At 49.9% G+C, this 17,827-nt stretch overlaps 5 protein-coding genes across 5 annotated transcripts; 2 read left to right on the top strand and 3 right to left on the bottom strand.

Annotated features, from left to right (window-relative positions):
- Positions 1–1,518: 1,518 nt before the first annotated feature.
- BDR25DRAFT_261339 (HET-domain-containing protein) lies at positions 1,519–4,442 on the bottom strand. Its single transcript, XM_033686696.1, has 2 exons — positions 3,847–4,442; positions 1,519–3,727 (listed from the first exon to the last, which is right to left on the bottom strand). The coding sequence occupies exons 1-2, from the start codon at positions 4,241–4,243 to the stop codon at positions 1,938–1,940; spliced, it is 2,187 nt and encodes a 728-aa protein (XP_033547848.1). The 5' UTR covers positions 4,244–4,442; the 3' UTR covers positions 1,519–1,937.
- A 1,960-nt stretch (positions 4,443–6,402) lies between these two features.
- BDR25DRAFT_334158 (uncharacterized protein) lies at positions 6,403–8,207 on the top strand (the record flags this gene model as incomplete). Its single annotated transcript, XM_033692909.1, has 3 exons — positions 6,403–6,724; positions 6,808–7,021; positions 7,069–8,207. 3 exons carry the CDS (start codon positions 6,403–6,405, stop codon positions 8,129–8,131), a joined length of 1,599 nt encoding a protein of 532 aa, XP_033547849.1. The 3' UTR covers positions 8,132–8,207.
- Positions 8,208–8,258: 51 nt separating this feature from the next.
- On the bottom strand, positions 8,259–10,390 carry BDR25DRAFT_261343 (nitrogen permease regulator 2). Its single transcript, XM_033686697.1, has 3 exons — positions 10,282–10,390; positions 9,715–10,230; positions 8,259–9,630 (listed from the first exon to the last, which is right to left on the bottom strand). Exons 1-3 carry the CDS (start codon positions 10,334–10,336, stop codon positions 8,531–8,533), a joined length of 1,671 nt encoding a protein of 556 aa, XP_033547850.1. The 5' UTR covers positions 10,337–10,390; the 3' UTR covers positions 8,259–8,530.
- Positions 10,391–10,614: 224 nt separating this feature from the next.
- Positions 10,615–12,023, bottom strand: BDR25DRAFT_29027 (uncharacterized protein). The gene is made up of 3 exons (XM_033688507.1): positions 11,737–12,023; positions 11,103–11,685; positions 10,615–11,043 (listed from the first exon to the last, which is right to left on the bottom strand). Exons 1-3 carry the CDS (start codon positions 11,749–11,751, stop codon positions 10,781–10,783), a joined length of 861 nt encoding a protein of 286 aa, XP_033547851.1. The 5' UTR covers positions 11,752–12,023; the 3' UTR covers positions 10,615–10,780.
- Positions 12,024–12,477: 454 nt separating this feature from the next.
- On the top strand, positions 12,478–13,451 carry BDR25DRAFT_314179 (uncharacterized protein; the record flags this gene model as incomplete). Its single annotated transcript, XM_033691436.1, has 4 exons — positions 12,478–12,483; positions 12,601–12,662; positions 12,951–13,099; positions 13,180–13,451. The coding sequence occupies 4 exons, from the start codon at positions 12,478–12,480 to the stop codon at positions 13,449–13,451; spliced, it is 489 nt and encodes a 162-aa protein (XP_033547852.1).
- Positions 13,452–17,827: the final 4,376 nt, after the last annotated feature.

Here is a 17,827-nt window from a genome sequence, read left to right on the forward strand (position 1 = left end):
CCGTCCCCTTGATCGGAAGCAAATAATGCGTTCGTTCGCGCTGGGAGACGTTAGGTGAATGTGTTTTACCGTAAATTAATGCATGAATGTTTATAGAGAGTTTCCTTTCTCGGACACTGTTGCTGGCTACAGTACGTTTTATTCAGCATTTGCCTGTCCATCAGCAAAAGCTTAGTGGTGTGTCTACTCGCTTTTCTGTTGGGTTTGGTTCCCGTGGACCTTCCCAACCTACATCAGTGGTAGGAACCGCTCAAGCTTCCGTACAAAGCGAGAGGATTGGTAGATAGTCAAGCAGGGTCTGATTTAAGCCGGCACCCCTCTGTGTTCCAGCAGGGGCACATGTTTGTCCGCCTCATTCACCTTCCTCGGATTTCACTTGATATTGGGTTTCACAATCGACGCCGCTATTATGTTATGGATACCGTGCCTTCCAATATGATATTTCAAGGAGTAATGCTTTTTTGGAGGATGTAGTTTGTCCTCAATTTTTAACTGCGTCGCAGGGTTGCAAGAACGCTTCTGAGGAAAGGGTGACAGCCGCGATTATGAACGGGGCTCAGGCGCCAGTACTAAACTTCCCCCAATCTAAGACAAGAGACTAATGAGGGTCAGACAGCAAATGCGAGGCTCATAATGTCTTACCAAAATCAACACTAATCGAGACACACTCGGGGCAACAATACCAACCATCTCTCCCTCCGTACTCTAACAAAACATGCTGGGTTGTGTATGCAAGGCGTAGTCTAGTACGAGACATGTGAATATGAAGGTTGGCCCTCCTTACGCAGGTACTTCTGCATCAACCCCGGCTCTCCACGTCATCAAAGTTCAATATATTCGAACGACCGCTCACGGCACAGTGCTAGATGGGTCTGAGTCCTCTAGCTTCCTCCACATCCACCTGACAGTCAGAGCACTACACCACCACCACCACCACCACCACCATGGCACAGTAATGCCGCGGCGCGAGTGCAATCGCTACGGAAGCCTGCGGGATCTAGTAGTTTGGCGGTGGTGGCAGTGAATTACTCTGGCCAGCGGCGTAGCGGAAGATGCGGAAGAGATTGTGCTGACGGTGACGGCTGGCGGCATCACCTGTCTTACGGAATGTATTGTTGATTCGGGTATGTGATCGGATGCAAAGATGTCTGACAGCGACAAATGTCCACGTGCGTTAGGTTGGGCGAGTTGTGACACCCCCAAAGTGAATGAATAGCACTGGGTTTGGCTTAGTGCGGCGAGTGGGCTGCGCTAGGAAGCATGGACCATTAAGTGAAATGCGCGGAAAATTGCGCGCATTTGCGCACAGGAATCAATGGGTTTGGAGGACTGCTGTTTTGGGAAGGTTGGGGTGAGGGGTAGGAGACACGCGAGAGGTTCTGAAAATGTGGGAGGTGCTGTGGGGAACCGATGCATAAGGCTCAGTTGGCATGATCAATATGAATAGAGCTAGTCGCCATGGGTGTGCAACGTGAGGCTAAGTGAGGTTACGTGATGTTAAATGAGGTTAAGTGAGGATTGAAAATTGGGAATATTTGTGACATTTGATTCGTATCCAACATCGACAGATATCGAGAATCCGCTGGAGGTAGATGAGAAAGCTGAGGGGTATTGGACATCGAACGAAACAATGGGAAAAGTGGCTCCTAAACCATACAACATCGGCAAAGAAGAAAAAATCCCCCTAGCATATGGTATCGTGAAGACTTAAAACAAATGAAGGTGCATAGCCGTGAGCTACGCACGAAAGCATTTTGGTATCGTGATAGTTCTACAATCCGCCCACTACAAACAAGACCCAAGAACTCAGACCGGCAAATATAACAGAATATCCAGGGTGGGAGATTGGTTGGGACTGGTGTTTATCCAAGCCATTGGAAGACACCAAGACCAAAGGTGAACAGGGGTAGATGCAAGCGCGAGTGGAGAAGATAAGGTCAAACTACGATGAAGGTTCTCTGAGGACCGTCATCGAGTTGTGTCATATCCTCGATTTCGGGGAACCAGTGTCCGAAAAGTGACTCTGCATCGTTTGGTTCTTCATCGGTACCGTCTCGTTGACACTCGTAACACTCGAAGCGGCCAACTCGCCGATATGTTTGTGCACTCGACACTGACTGTTTGAGAACCAGGCCGATGATTGATGAGCGGAATGTCATGCTGACCAAAACGCAAATGAGTGTTTCGCCTGATTCAAGGGAGTCTTCGCCTCGCGGAGGGGATATGTCAGGCCTAAAATCCACGCTGATCCCGTCTTTAACTAATGAGTACTCGCTCGGACCGTCAACACGAAAGGTGACTTCAGTCGCCATAGCGGCCGTTAGTTCAAGAGCATCTCCTGTGGTTGGTGACCATGCGGGTGACCGTCCCCGTTCTGAAGGGAATGATGCTGTGCATGCCAAATCCATCGCCATTAAGTTATCAAAGAAGATTGGAGACCCCTCAAGCGAAGCCCAAGACCAGCTTGGAATGTTCTGCGATACGTTATTTGGCCTACGACATAGAGCACTATCGTTTGGATGCCACAGTAGGCCAAGAGTGCTGAAGGTCCATTGTCCGGCTATGTATCCTGATTGCAGAATACCAGCCAGCGTCTTAGCAATACCAATGATGGCAACGAGCCTATCCGCATCATATGTAAGGTTCCTCGCGGTGTATTCGGTCACAATGTAGCTCCAGAGTTGAATTGCTTCTTCGCGCCTTTTAGATATTCCCTTATCCGCGTCGGTGAGAGACGTTGCGGCAAGTTGAGAGGCAACACTGTCAATTCGGTTATTGTTGCCATTCGCGTGGTCTCCACGAACTTCGTTTTCGGATATGATCCTGGCATATTCTTGCTTGACTGAATCTGTCGTCCGGGAATCGAAGACGGAGTCGCCAATCCTGCCGCACTCGCACTGGTATCCCTCTCTACATTCTAATATCATTTCGCTCTTAGTAAAGTGGAGAACCCGAGGGGATATCAAGCGCTCCGCGTAAGCCCAGGCTCGCTTCAAGAGTGGCGTCTGTAGGTTCGCTTCTTCCGAAGGGTTGAATGGAAGTTCCCAGTCGTTCATATGGGCGCCCTCGTTAAAAGGTGCCTTGAAGCTGTAGTGTGGAGGCTGCTCACGGACGTAGATCCTATACAGCGATCCTTTGGAGTCCGTAGCTTGGATCTTGAACGGTCGTGCCTTGGGTAGGAACAATCCGTCGGTACTTTCGGCGGCAGAAGTCGCAGCAATAGTAAGGAACGAGTTGGTGAAGATGTCGTCCATGTGGGTGGACGCCCGCAGTTTTTCTGAGCTGTCATCTTGAACAATGCAAAGCGAGTCTATCCACAGCCACCGAAAACCAAGAGCGCGCGTGAGCACAACCGCATCTTGGAAAGTCCTCGGCAATGTTGACCAAGGAATGTTCTTTTTGTGGGTTTGCAAGGTCTTACTAGTCGTCTTCAGGACGCTTCTACCAGCGCCCCAACAGTGCGATAGGGTGAGGAACTCTCCAAACTCATAGCGCTGCTCGTCGTAGTCGAAGTCGGATTCATGTAGTCTAATGCCTTTTGAACCGTCCTCGAGTAAGACGTCCAGCACCCTTTTAGGTAATGTAGTAGGCTTCGTGCGGCGGCACCTGGAGTGGCGCGACAGACATTCGTTTATCATGCTTCGGGCCATTGACAGTCCAGAGTCTTGCAGTGGATTCTCTGAGATTTGGCGCCCACGCCCAATGGCAGAGAATGGCGACTGGCCGTCTGTGTACGTCAGTGATATGCCCAGCTTCAAAAAGAGGAAAGTGCTGAGGCTGAGTGCCTTCCAATGGCGTTGTCGTCCCTGCGTGTTCAAGACCGGATAAAGAATACCTGTGTCGTACCTCCGTCTGTGAAAAATTCAAGCTTCAGGTCTGGGTACACCTGATCGTGCCCATGTTCGTCCCCATCGTAGCAGTCATCCCCAGGCTCTTTCCATCGCACCTCAACTGAAAGATGGTCTTGGGTATCTTGCCTTGAAGGAGTGCTGCCAGACTGGTGGAAGGATTCGGCAGATATCCTAATGCGCTCCTCCTTGACACCAACGAATCGATCGTGATGCAATAGAATGCCCTGGAGCAGCGTAGCGCATGCGCGGCAGCCTTCGTTAGTTGAGCAGCGCAAACTTGGCAGCGTCGTGCTCAACCATCGCAGCGACGCAGAGTTTGTCTCCTGGATGCCCGAGCCGAGGGCCTGGAGGTGCTTCTGCAAGCCTTTGCAGGTGGTACAGACAGACACCATGGCGTTAGTGGGTGGTGAAAGGAATGTGGTGGTGAGAAGAGGCAAGGTTCCTCGGGCTTTGGAGGGGTAGAATTCGCTCAGGCGTACACTTGATGCATTGACGAGTGGGGCAAGGCGAGGTTTTGTACAGCATCAGACGGACATAGAGGCCTCCTCCCGCTGGATCCTGGATCGCCACGCTTCAAGCAGGACGCCGCAGGTAAAGGGGCACGCAGAGGCAGAACATGTCCGTCTGCGGCGCGCTGACAACGTTTGCAGTCAGACCCCCCTTGCAGGTGAGTGGATCAAGCCGCTCAGCCTCAGCCCCCAATGAGGGCCAGATGCTGACCTGCGACACCACGCCTATCGTCCATGGCGGGGAAGAGGTGGGCTGCACGCTGCTAGCAAGTTGGGTGTCGGAACCAAGCTGTCCGCAAAATACCTTGAAGAGGGAACTAGCCGCGAGACTGGCAGCAGGATATTTCTCCGCGGCGGTCCAGTCGATGGAGCCTTTTGAGCAGGACGATGCCTCTGAAGTCCTGCGGCGTCTTCGGAGAGCCGTGATTGCTGCGGTGTGGGCGCTGACGGCTGGATTCTCTGGCATGCGTGGTCCACAAGTCGGCCCTCATTGCATGGCGTTGTCAAAGCTCCACGACCCACCACGCCCGGTCGCTGCCCATCACCCGCTCCCTGCAAATTTTATCCGACCTCTCGGGTTCACAGGCTTCGAACTCCCTCTGCTCACCTGAAGCTGTGCGAGCTGCCACCGAAATTCACAGAATGCGCATCAAACAAGCCTTAAGCTCGTACCGCCACCAGCCCTACGACGTCTTGAAACAACAGACCCTTACATTCGTCTGCTTACTGCCATTTCCGTACAGGTCACAAACAGTCAGTCCGGTCCAGAGCGTCTGACAGCTGTCGCTCTTTCGAAAGAGGAAGGCAATGGACTCGCCGAGAGGAAAGCCACTCCAACACGCCGTCGTCCCGCCATGACCAGCCTGCGGGAGGGGGCGCGAAATCCGCTCAGCCTCACCGGAGCGCCTTGATTCAATTTGTCTTAACACTTGGTTGATCTGTTGAATCTTGCAGGAGAAAATTCGCTGAACAGCTCCACTCTCCATTCAGTCTTGTTCCAGACCCTTGGTGTTGCTGTGAACTAGCTTTTGCATCAAGGGTCTTTTACACTGAGCTTGGTATTGGCAGTCTCTAAGCCGCCACTCTCCCGTCGTTGACTTTGCTACAGCTGACCTCAGGGAGGAATATGCATCCACTCGGAATTCGCCCCTCCAGCTATTTCCCTCCTTCAAAACCATCAATTTGAAGCAAGTTGCGGCACAAGTGCAGCACAGTACCAACCTACCGGCTACCAATCTACCCGGATGTCTATCTTGCCCTTACCATCTTCGATAAACCCCCGGAATGGGTGAATCTGAGATCATCAATGACCATTGATTGCCCCGCCTGAACGTCACCAGGTCTATCACTTTAATTTGTTTTACTCGGCCGAGCATTCTGCCTTCGAGCCTTGTTGTCGTATCGTTCACACAACCAATATATCCTCACCAGGGCGGCACGGCACAGTGAGTAGTCACTGGGTACACACAGGACTGCTTCGATTTGGAATCCCGGAGCCTTATGCGGTGACATTGAAGGGTCATGGGGTTCAGTGTGCAACCAACGAGTTGTCATTAAAAGCTTCATAAGCACTCCATGAGTGAGCTCGTGGGCGAATAGAGAGCGTCAGCCAGTGCGTGACTAAGACGGCGGCCTAACCCATCCAATTATTTCTATACGATCATTTTCGAAGTCATACATACTCATTCGGTCGTCTTGACCGACGGTGTCCAGTCTTCCACCGTCCAGATGCTCCTCCTCTACCTTCTTGCACCTCTGTAGTAGTAGGACTCTTTCCAGCGGCTAGACGGATTAATGGATTTTCTGTTCCTTGGGGTTTCGATGTTAAATTAAAGTTCGCTCACGGACGGGGTGCTGTGAGATCAGCGCCATGACTCGTCCCCTTACATCTGCAACGGAGGTCCTGGACAGGAGATCGCTGCGGCGGACATATCACGTGTAGGCTCAATGCAGTTTAGCGAGTTCACATTTATCGATAAAGATTACCACCTCAACAAGGTCGGTTTCTTCCCCACAGGTCTTTCCATCTCTACAAAAGCAATATGGCTCCCCTTTCAATAATCGAGTCATTACGCCAGCAGATTGCATCATGTGAAGCGCAGCTCCAAGATCTCCGTCAGCAGCTGGCCGAGGCCCAGGACCAATACCAGCAACGCGAACAGGACAGGTGGCGGCAAGTCACCACAAACGATCCGCTCACACATGACATGACGTACGGTATCCATGATGACTTCCGCTCTGAAGTATTTGCAGCCCTCTCCCAGGTCGAAGAAGAGCACCCGGTATCCAGAAGATGGCCTCTCGATAGGTCAGAATACAAAAGATATGGCCGTCAGCTGATCATGCCTGAAATAGGCCTGCAAGGTACTTTCCTTGTACCTTAGTCCTGTTTTGCATTGATTCCTCCTTAACATTGCAGAACTAATTATGGATATTTCATCTGGTAGGTCAACTTTGTCTGAAGAATGCTTCAGTTTTGATCATAGGAGTGGGTGGGCTAGGATGCCCAGCCGCTGCATACCTTGTTGGAGCAGGTGTTGGAACAGTGGGATTAGTTGATGGAGATATTGTGGAAGAATCTAATCTACATCGACAAATCCTGCACTCTACCGTGAAAGTTGGTATGAGTAAGGTTGATAGTGCGAGAGTATCGTTAAGCTCGTAAGTACGACGTCACATAGTTTCCTCTAAGGTTCCTAACTTCAAAGACTTAATCCCAACGTCAAAATTGTTCCCCACCCTTCCCGTCTTACTCCCGAGTCGGCTATTTCTGTCATCCAACCCTACAACCTGGTCCTTGACTGCACAGATACCCCAGCTTCTCGCTACCTGATCTCTGACACCTGCGTTCTCCTGGGAAAACCGCTTGTTTCAGCGTCAGCACTCCGCACCGATGGCCAACTCATAGTTCTAAATAATCCTGCGCTTCCTCCAGGAGACACCCGTGGCGGACCTTGTTATCGATGCGTCTTCCCGAAACCCCCACCTCCTGAGTCCGTTATTTCTTGTGGCGATGGGGGGATTCTGGGACCAGTGGTTGGCGTTATGGGAATCCTGCAGGCACTGGAGGCTATCAAAGTTCTGACGCAGAATGCGCAACGGCCCTTGGCATCAGCATCATCAACCCCAGGAAACATGACCTCAGAACCTCTTCCCCGAGATCCACCAACCCTGCTCATATTCTCCGCTTACGCAAATCCTATGTTTCGTTCCATTCGCCTGCGGTCTCGGAAACCGAAGTGCGCGACTTGCTCGGCGCAGGCAAGCGTTACGCCAGAAGCACTTAATTCGGGAAGCTTGGATTATGTGCAGTTTTGTGGGAGCGTCAATCCCGTGGATGCACTGACGCCGAACGAGCGCATTTCCGTCGAAAACTACGCGAAAATCCGGATAGAGGTGAATCCATTTACAGGCATGACTCCGAGTAAAGATAGTCATATCCTAGTGGATGTCCGCGAGAAAGTGCAATTCGATCTTTGCAGCCTCGAGGGTAGTGTCAACATTCCTTTCTCTACTGTCTCTGGCACATCTTCAAATGCGACGAACGGCACAGATCCCGGTAATGAAGAACGAGGTTGGGTTTCGGCATTGAGGAAACCTTCGGATAAGCCTATCTTCGTGGTCTGCAGGCTCGGGAACGACTCGCAACTATCTGTTAGGAAGATGAAAGAACTGGGGCTTGATTATGGGGGACAGCGCTGGATAGGTGATATTAAAGGTGGGCTGAGGGCTTGGAGGGAGAATGTCGAGCCGGATTTCCCCGACTATTGATGCACGCATTTGATGCGCTGTCATTCGCATCACGAAGCTATTTCGATGTATTGCTAAAGCACTGCTCCCTTCATATTGTAGCAAGTATTATGCTTCACACTTAAAGGGGGAGGGGTTTGATAGAAATATTAGACTGATAAACACCCAAGATCTACTTTCCCCTAGGTTGCTATGCTATAGCGTAGATGTTCTTACATGTTAAGTCCAGAATAAAAGCGGTATTTTTCAGGGTGCAAAATGAAAGGAGGCGATTCCGGTCCCGTCACCTCGGCTAAAGCCTCCCGTGAAAAGTGAACACAGGTAATCGATTCCAATTGACGCGGATGCAGATGCAGTGTACACAAAAGTAGGATTTCACAATGTCAGGGTGTCTGTCTGTCCGTCATACCTTACTCTCTTCTACCGCCACAGAAAAGCGACTTCCCCAGCCCGCTTGATTTTCTCCTCAACTGCCTTTTCCCCAAGTCCTAGCTCCGTACACATCTCATCGAAGCAATGCATACCATCCAGAAACCTGACTAGGGGTAATGCATCCCTCTCCTCAGTAAGCAAGCTATCCAAGCGCTCTTTATCATGGTGTTTCAACCCGCTTTCTCTCACGCCATTGTCTCGGGGCACGAACGTCGTTGATGCCATTGATGGCTTATGGGTTAGCGGCCTCAAGGTTGCTGTATCCGAGTCGTGATTTTTGACGTTGATATTGTTGTTGGAGGGATTGGTGGGAGCATTTGGACCAAGCAGGGAAGTCGGCGGTAGCGGTGGTGGGGGAAGCGATGATGCTGTGGAAATTGCATATCGATGCACACGGTAGAGGAAGCCTTTTATAACTCCAAAGGTTATCAGACGTCGGACATCAATGCCCGCCAACAGATCCAGATTTTCGAGCACCCAGCTCTTCAACGTTAAACCTTGTCTCAAGGACGTGTATAGTCCTATCAACGTTTCGTGGGATATATTTTCGCAATCTTCTTCCTCGCCTCTGCGGGCATAACTGTCGAACTCCATGGCGGTGGCTGTTGACGTAATGTCATTTCTCTGGGGTTCAGAGGATAATGACGACCGCTCATCGCGACTCTTCTCGGACCCACTACCTATCTGTATGCCACCGCTCCCGCGACCAAGCTCGACCCTCGGCACTCTCACATATCGCGCGCATTCTTCCCCTACCCCTTTATCGGTCACAAACCCCCCTATCTCCGCCGTCGGCGCATATACTGCTCCAAAACTAAAAATATCCAACAATAGCACACATCCATAGTATACTAAATGTTGAATAGCTTTTCGAGTGAGCGAGATATCAGTGTCGGCGAGTTGCGCGATGTGACTGACAGAGTGAATACCGTTGATGAATGGGATGATGCGGATTAGGGTCAGGTCCGAGGAGATCGGGGAAGTTAGGGAGGAGAGCGAGATGGTGAGGAGAGGGACCTGGTAAGGGTGGATCGGAGGTGGAGGTGGGTGGGTCGGGAAGAGCTTGAAGTTTATCGTGTTGGAGTCATCTGTTTTGCGTTAGGCCTTTGCTCAAATTCAACGGGACCAAGTCGACAGGTGCAAGCAGGATATCGGACCAGAAGTAGACTTACCAATGGGTATCATGCACTCGCAGTAATTGTTTAAATCCTCCAAAATCATTTCACAAAGGGCATAGACCTTACTCCCACCTCCAACGGGACCCTGGTCCCAACCAACCTCCCTGGCCACCGCCTTCTGCCACCCCTTATCCTCGTCATCATCCCAAATCCCCATCCCCACCTCCTCTCTGCTGAGGAAGCCTCCTTGTTCCTCCAGTCCGCGCAACAACTTCCCCATCTTCCTCACCACCTCGCCATACGCCACCCAATCACCCACCCCCTCCTCGATCACCACGGCGAAATTAAAGATGAACTCATTCCTGCTATACTTCCCCTCTCGTATGCAGACTGGGTATCCAATAACACGGTAATGGTTCGTGCAGAACGTAAGGAGACGGTCGCAAAATTGCTGAGTGGGGATAAGGTACGAGGTGATGGAGGAGAAGGGTATCAGGGGGGTGGATAGGGCGGAGGGCGAGCTGGAGGGGGTTATGCTGCCTTCTGGGACCTGGTGGAGAACGCGGGAGCCTCAGGTTGGCAGTCAGAAGGGCAGCCGTGTGAGAGGGGTTGGAAGCGCACCTTTCTCGTAGTGGAAGCGCGTGAAGAATATTGCTTTTATTGCGCGCGTAGGCATTGGGGCGATGAGGGCAACCAGGACGTCAGCTGATGCGCGAGAGCTACATGTTGGTGAATGAGGATACCTCGCAGTGAACAAGAAAGCTCGAGCTCAAGGTCGGAGGTCTGTGCATTATGCTTAACTAAATTTAGCATTCACGTCATTGTCGAAGAGCACCTCTCTTATGATTGGACTCGTGAAGTCCATGAATGCTACGTTCTCCCGTCGAACGAACGAAGTGCTGCATCTTAGTACCTAATGTAGAACGTAACAGAGGTAATTTAAGACATAAATCTGCTTGCTGTTATTGTTCTCTCTAGTCCCGGCAGGACATTTAATAGATAGACTCCACCCAGGTCATGTTCCACGTTAGGTGAGAAGTCGCACTACAATGGTATCTCAATCCGCCGGCGCACTACTTCTTCGCTCCTCCTCGCCCCGAGTCTCGCCTCGAATCTACAATTATTTCCTCACACTACTCACGACCTCGGCCAGAAGACTCCATGGACCCGGCAGACCGTCCATACTATTCTTCAACCAGCAGCTCCCCCTCGTGCTGTAGTTTGAATACGCATACTCTGGGTGCACACTCCACTCCGGCACATAACTGATCCCCTCGCAAGTCGGAAGAGAGCCTTGCGAATCTTGGTCTGCGAAGAAGTTGCTGTATTGAGCGCAGGCATCCATGCATGAGTCCCACGAGGGGGTGGAGATTTGGAACATGTCTATGGAGAAAATCAGTAGGCAAACGGGAGATAGAACACGAAGAGAGGAGGTATCATACCACCACCCGCTTTGACTGTATCGCAGATTTTTGTAAACGTGGTACTTTTGCTTCCAAATGTTGATGTGTATAAGGTTCCATTCGAATCTGGACATCCCGTCTTGGGAACCGTGATACTGGACGGTGCAATGGCGAAATGTGACGTTGGCGAAGCCAATGTCGAAGTCGGAGATGGACTTTCGGATACTCGCGTCAGTGTCGAGGACTGAGAGATGGAAACACTCTGTCGTAAAACTTTCAACTCCTGCCGACAATGGTTCGCGGCCATTCCTCCTCCAATTCCGCCTCCAACAGCCGCCGCTATGGCGATAACAATGAGAGCAATTATCAAGGCGAAAATCAACTCTGATAAACCACATATCGTCCGCTTCTTCTTATCTCTTATAGTCAGGCTCGGCGCTTCAGAGGCTTGTCCATCGTAAACGAACTTTGCAGTATCTTGCTCTCCGTCGGGACGAACTGATTGCGGAAACGACTGCCAGTACTGTGGGTCTTGAGAGCTCAGTGGTTGCATGTTGCCATGATGTTGTTGAGAGTATGCGTGTGGCAAGGTGGGCGGGATTGTTTGAGAACCATTGGTTCCCTGCCCGAAGCATCAGCAAGAGAGAAGATTGTTTCACATCTGGAAACATACATTTTGGGAGGCCATTTCGAAAACACGATCGTATTAGCTTGTATTTGGGGCGGGAACAACAGCTCTCTCGACCATGGCTGGCCGAAAATCTATCAACTCCAACACCGTGCGAGGCTAATTCCGGGCGTGAAGTGTCCTCTTCCTTGGGTTTTTGTAAGATACTGACAAGGGGTTTGATTTTGGGCTGCGGGAGGGGTGGATATTCCGGGAAGTTTGTGTGTACGTCTGTGGAATAGAGGTACGGAAGGAAAACTCGAACTTAGAACCGCAGGCAGAGCATGTAAAAGCTAAGCAAGAGTTGCACGTAGAAGGCTATCATATTATAAAATAAGTGAGCTAGACTCATTTTGCCACTCTTTGCTAGATCCATGATCAGATTAACCGCTTTCAAACCTTTTGGGGGTTGGCGGCCGACTCTGTGCAGGAGGATGTCAGCGGACGTAAGCGATCTACAAGACTGTGTTCACAACCAAATCAGTCACCAACAATCTAGCCGCTGGGGCTCCAAAATCAATGGAAGGTGATACACTACTCATACTGTGGGCATGCGTCCTATCCACTTTTCAGCCTTGTACATTTTGGTGAGGCTCCGTGTTTGGGGGCCACGGAGCCAACGATTGTCTCACTGCCGGAGGTTGACAAACTCTTATATATTTGCAAAATATGTTAATCATCTAGATCAGGGGGTACTACTCTATCTAGTACCTAATAAGGAGAGCTTAAATACCGAAGAAGGCTGAAATGAGTGTAAGTGCACTGACCGTTATGCATTTTACTGGCCATCAAAGATATATATAGGGATCGAAATGTTCTCCAGTTCATGAAAACCATCGTATAAAGGCCCATTTCTACTCGTACTGGTAGATACAGCTGTTCAAGAATAGGCATAATCTTCTACGTATCGCCTCCGTTCTCAGCGGTGCAAGGTACATCACGAAAGAGCACACGAATGCCCAGTTCGGCGTGCGCAATGACTATTTGAGACGGTAGCCTGAGTACTTGAATCACGCCCACGTTTTCTCTGTCCTCCGCCGTACATACACGCATGCCCTCCATCTCTATCAATCTGGAGCGCCAACTTCTCTTCTACAATTGGGGAGACTGATATCATCCCCAAGATTCACCCACGGTCAGCCAACTTGACCAAACCCTTAACCTAAAAATCCCAGCGAAAATCCGAAATAGTGGCCATGATCCCTCTTTTACCGAACCAGTCATGTAGTCATCTTCAACTACGACCCAACCCCAAGGATTGTTAAACCAAGTGATGAGACCGACCCTGTGGGTTACGACCTTGGCGCTGGACTATCGCTTCTCCTCAGCCGCCGTCAAATCTGCCTTAAAGAGGCCGCTATTATTTATGGTAAGAGCATTTTCATGCTTTCTGCACCTGCTAGCGCGCGTATAAGTTCATTTTATTACGTCTTGTGGAGCGTGGTATAGTTAAAAGTGTCTTTGGCTCCAAATATGAACTGCTCAGTGAAGTAGCTATCAGCGGATTACCACTCCGCTTAGTTATGAGAATCCCAGTATCGGAGTATAACATCAAGTTTGGTGGTAGTGTAGCCGAAGCTCCCGGTGGAAATGCAAGACCTTCGGACTTAGGGTTTAATGTTGCCACCTTGAATAGGATCCTGTTATCCTCGGAAATAATCAATATGCAACTCAAGAAATTCGCCGCATTAATCTTGTCCACTTCGCTAATTGGCACCTAGTACAAAGCAGCTCTATAGCGCTTTCTGGGTCCATCTCTTCTACCTTGATATAATTGCCATTCGTTCTAACAAGATGAATCCTAACGGGCTGATTTCGGGGGGTGAGGGTAGATCCGCTCGGAGTTTGAGGGTGTAAGCTTTCCAATGGCCTGCTTTGGTTTGTGTCACTGCTCCTCTGCTAGATTCATGCAGCATCCTCTCCACCATAGAATACACCATCATCAACATTATCGAGTATCCTCAGCCATTGGTTGTCTCTTTCATCTAATAGCCGCTCGCACAGAGATTGTAACATGTCGACTTTGGATCTTCTCCTGCGACAAGGAAAAATTCGTCAAAAGGTCCCCTGCATTGCTCCATAAATCGAGTGGCATTGCGAGAGTGGAACCCGAATACTTGAGTCTGTGGTTCACATTCTTGAACCCTGAATGCATACTCGATCGCGATTTAGGATTTCCTTCCGAGAAGTTAGTCTCAGTTTCAACAAGATCCCTGTATTCCAATGCGGCATTAGCACCTCAGTCGTAGCAGCGAACGCAAATGACGTTACACCCATTGTTGAGCCGTCATCTGCCCTAGTTTTATATAGATCGGATTAGCGTCAAACGTTGCAGGATGTCTAGTCAAGCTTTCGGTATACTCTGTCATCGCCATACATATCCCGCCAGAATGATACGAAAATTGCTGCCATCTGTTCGGTATCAGTTGAAAGGCGCATCGGGTCTTGAGAGAAAACCGATCATGCTATTTTCGACTGCTCTACTCCCGGGATTGCCTCTTCTTATGGGAACGAAGCACTTTACTAAAGGCTTAATATCTACTATTTTCTAGATTTTCGACGGCTCCATTTCGCCCTGTTTCAATAAGGTTGTTTGAGCCTAAAGTGTCATCAACAAACTTCCTATCGCCAATCTACACCGAATCGAAGAAGCGTGGGGCGGTGGAGGTTGCGAGCCGCAGCTTGTTATTTTATAGCTTTCGAGTCAACAACGAGTTCCCGACACACTTTGTGGTCTCTCAAACACCTTGTGTATGCTGTGAGTCTTGTATATCTTAGTGTATACGAAGTTACTTTTAGCTAGTTTACTACCAAGAGAGTTTGATCAAATGCCAGTTACACTCTGCAGCTGTGTTCAGCAGCGTCATTCAAGAAATCTGATTCCTGCAATTTAAGACCCTTGATTACTTGTTTTATTACCTCTTCAAGTCTTAAAGAGTGAGGCTGTGGCTTAATGCTACTCCTGAAGCCAATCGGAAGCCTGCCCGTTCTCTGGAGAAGTACTGTTTTTGTAACTAGGCTAAGCTACTGCCTACTAGTGCCTGTACCTCTCTATGTATCGCGGTTGCTCTAGAGGCTCCATATCAATACAACACTTTTCCGTTGCACCACCACAGCGCCTTACAGTATTAGTAAGGTCGGTGTATGCCGTAGTGTATTGGTCTACGTTCATCTCAAGGGGGCCTAGCATGGTGGCGACGAGACTTTTCCATTACTAGCAGGGTCTTGCAGCTGGTATATGTGTCGAACCGACCCATGCTGGTGCCGCCGATGAGGTCGAATATCTCGCAAGGGCTCCATTCAAGCAAGACCTGATTCCTTGTGTCCATTATTTACTTCGTCCATGAGCTGCTAGAGGATTTAGAGTATTGGAAACCGGCCGTCTCCACCGCTATCGAGAGACAATAGGCATATACCAGTAGAGTCCAGAGGATTTAGCAAGTGTTTCCGCTAACGGCATATATCGCCATTTGATGTGTCATTCAAAGACTGCAAAAGAGAGGTCTAGAAAGTTCAGTGCAAAAAGGCAATCTTCAGCAAGGGCTGAGGCAGGACATTGTGAACGGGGGAGTGTGGCAGAGCCCCACGGCCATTAAAAAAGGCTAAACAATACGGTCATAAAGCCCTCTAAGCGCCTTCGAACAGCCTCAGAGTTGTCCAAACTGGCTGAGGGCTGATAGAATTATGGGGCCTAGAAGTAGTTGACATATGTGAGCTCAAAAAACTCCCTAATGATGATCTAGGCTTCGGAGCTGGCCCCCCGAAGTCACCTACTTCCAGGTCTCATGTTCCTGTCAATCTCTATCAATTTAGATAATTCTAACGATATTAGAACACGCTTGATGAGGTCTATATCTTCGCAGAAGAGCATGTTCTCATATCCCTAGTGGTTGAAGCATCAGGGTCCGTGGAACCTAGGGTGAAGTTGGAGCAACTCGGTTGTGTTTTGATGTACTAACCATATGCTAAGGTTGATGACAACATGTGGTCTTGGGCGAAACGCTCCTCAACATGGCGATTTCACGGATGGGAAGTAGGGAATTCTGACTAGATAAATATTTGGGGAATGATCTAAGAGTACGATTGAAAGAGTGGCAATCCCGTGGTGATGTGGTAGTCATGCCGAGGTCGGTTGGAAACTCACTGCCATCGTAAATCATGATCGTATCGAATAGCGAAGGCAACGAAAATGATTGGAGAGATGATTAATTGGAATTGTTCAACTTCTAGTCGACACAAGGGGGTTCTTGAAGCGAGACCAGCCTACAGCCCACCTAGTCTGTCTAGTGCGGGCACCTAGCCTCGATCTAAGAGAAAAGGACCGTCCCGACAGCTTTTGACACGGACCGTACAAAAACTCCACGCTCGAAAAACAACACTAAGAATGGAACTCCTACGAAGCCAAAGTATATATAGGTTCTCGTTTCCGCGGAACACTCTTCAAGCCCAGGCAGGCTTCTTCTTTGTCCTCCTGAAGACGCCTTTCAAGACGTCACTCCACCTCTTCGTCTGGGGTTGATAGGCTGCAACTTTTCCTGATCCCACCGTAGATGGTGCTTTGCCATTCAAAATACTGCCATTTGATGCTGGCGCGTTAGACCAAGTTCGGCCAATAGGATCAAGAGTCCCGGCAGGGTCTTTGCCGTTGGATGAATAAAGCGGTGACATGCTTGTTGGGGCCCGTGAAGGGCCAGCTGGTGAGAGAAGAATGGGCGTGGAGCCTTTGCGCTTTGTGAGGAAGTTTCCTTTTTTACTGGGCCGAGTGTTAGTTTAGAAATGATACTAGGATGGAAGAAACTTACGGCTTCTGCTTCTTCTCTAGTTTTCCTAGTTGCTCCTCACTCGCTTTCAGTGTCTTCTTTAGGGCGTTCTTCACTTTCTTCATTCCCTGCAACTGAATCGCTGTCTCATTCCTCAGCATACGAATCTTTTCAACCTCTTGCGCCCAAGCCTCGAGGTCTTCATCTCTCGTGCTGACACTTGCTCGACTCAGCGGCCTAGGAAGATCTTGCCTGACTCTTTCCAAGCTGCGGTTACTCCTCACCGTGCCAGGACGAGAGTTGTAGATATCCTGCATTATGCGACTAGGGACAAAGCCATCCATGTCGTCTCTTTGGCCTCTGGGGGACAACCAGCCAGCAGCCTCATTTGGATCGGCAGGCTGATCCCATTCCGCCAGCACTTCGAGATGGCGTGTCTTCTCTTGAAGAGTCTGGACTACTTGCTCAAAGGTATTTTTATTCTCTCGCAAGATTCGCAACTCCTGCTCAACTGCGTCGATTGAGGCTGCAAAATCACTCTTGCGCCTCTGCAACTCTTCTATGGTCGCGTCCTTGACCTGGAGCTCACCCAGGAGTCGGCTTTCGTTGCTTTTTAAAGATACGATGTCTTGTTCTTTCCGCTCTATCTCATGATGTAGCTCTGAGTTTACATCCTTGAGAACCTCGATCTCTTTTCCTTTCATAGAAAGTCGATTCTTGTACTTTGCCTTTGAGCGCTGCGCAGCGTCAAGCTTGGCGTTGGTCTCGTCAACGAATGCATCGAGCTGTTTCTCGCTCTCCTCCACAGCAGCTTCGGTACCAATCAAATCTTGCTCTGCTTGCTCTAGGAAGGCTTCCAACTGCTCGTTTGCTTTTCGCACAGCACCGAGCTCCTTCTCTGCGGTGGCAAGGCGATGTGATAGATGCATCTCAGACTTCTCGAGATCGGCATTCGTGCGGCGTAACGAATCGATTTCAATGTCCGCAACGGAGAGTTTGGTTTTGAGGTTGATGCCTTCTGACTCGACTCGAAGCAGCTGGGTTTGGGCAGAGGTGAGCCCGTGTTCCAAGTCAACGTTAGATTGAAGCACACCGTTAAGACGGGCTTCGATCTCTGCCTTGGAGTCTTGCATGTGGCGAACTTCGTCTCTCAGACCAGACCTTGACTCTTCAGATATCCTCAGCTTCTCTTGAAGATCCGTCATCGATGTTTCCATCTTGCTAAGCTTGTCTTTGGTGTTTTCCAGCTCCTTCTGCAGTTCCGATGAGGATTGCTGCACGCCATGAAGCTGCCCTTCCAAGTGTGACCTCGCATCACGTAGCATCTGAAGCTCCTT

The sequence above is a fragment of the Lindgomyces ingoldianus genome (genome assembly GCF_010093535.1).
Source record: "Lindgomyces ingoldianus strain ATCC 200398 unplaced genomic scaffold BDR25scaffold_15, whole genome shotgun sequence".
NCBI lineage: Eukaryota > Fungi > Ascomycota > Dothideomycetes > Pleosporales > Lindgomycetaceae > Lindgomyces > Lindgomyces ingoldianus.

Bases quoted from the DNA above. Each gene is read 5' to 3' on its own strand.
- BDR25DRAFT_261339 (XM_033686696.1), bottom strand. From the start codon at position 4,243: ATGGTGTCTGTCTGTACCACCTGCAAAGGCTTGCAGAAGCACCTCCAG. The intron at 3,728-3,846 runs GTACGACACAGG...TGACGTACACAG, and splicing joins TGAATTTTTCACAGACGGAG to ACGGCCAGTCGCCATTCTCT.
- BDR25DRAFT_261343 (XM_033686697.1), bottom strand. From the start codon at position 10,336: ATGCCTACGCGCGCAATAAAAGCAATATTCTTCACGCGCTTCCACTAC. The intron at 10,231-10,281 runs GTGCGCTTCCAA...TGCCAACCTGAG, and splicing joins GCGCTTCCACTACGAGAAAG to GCTCCCGCGTTCTCCACCAG. The intron at 9,631-9,714 runs GTAAGTCTACTT...AACGCAAAACAG, and splicing joins CGAGTGCATGATACCCATTG to ATGACTCCAACACGATAAAC.
- BDR25DRAFT_29027 (XM_033688507.1), bottom strand. The intron at 11,044-11,102 runs GTATGATACCTC...TTTTCTCCATAG, and splicing joins TACAGTCAAAGCGGGTGGTG to ACATGTTCCAAATCTCCACC.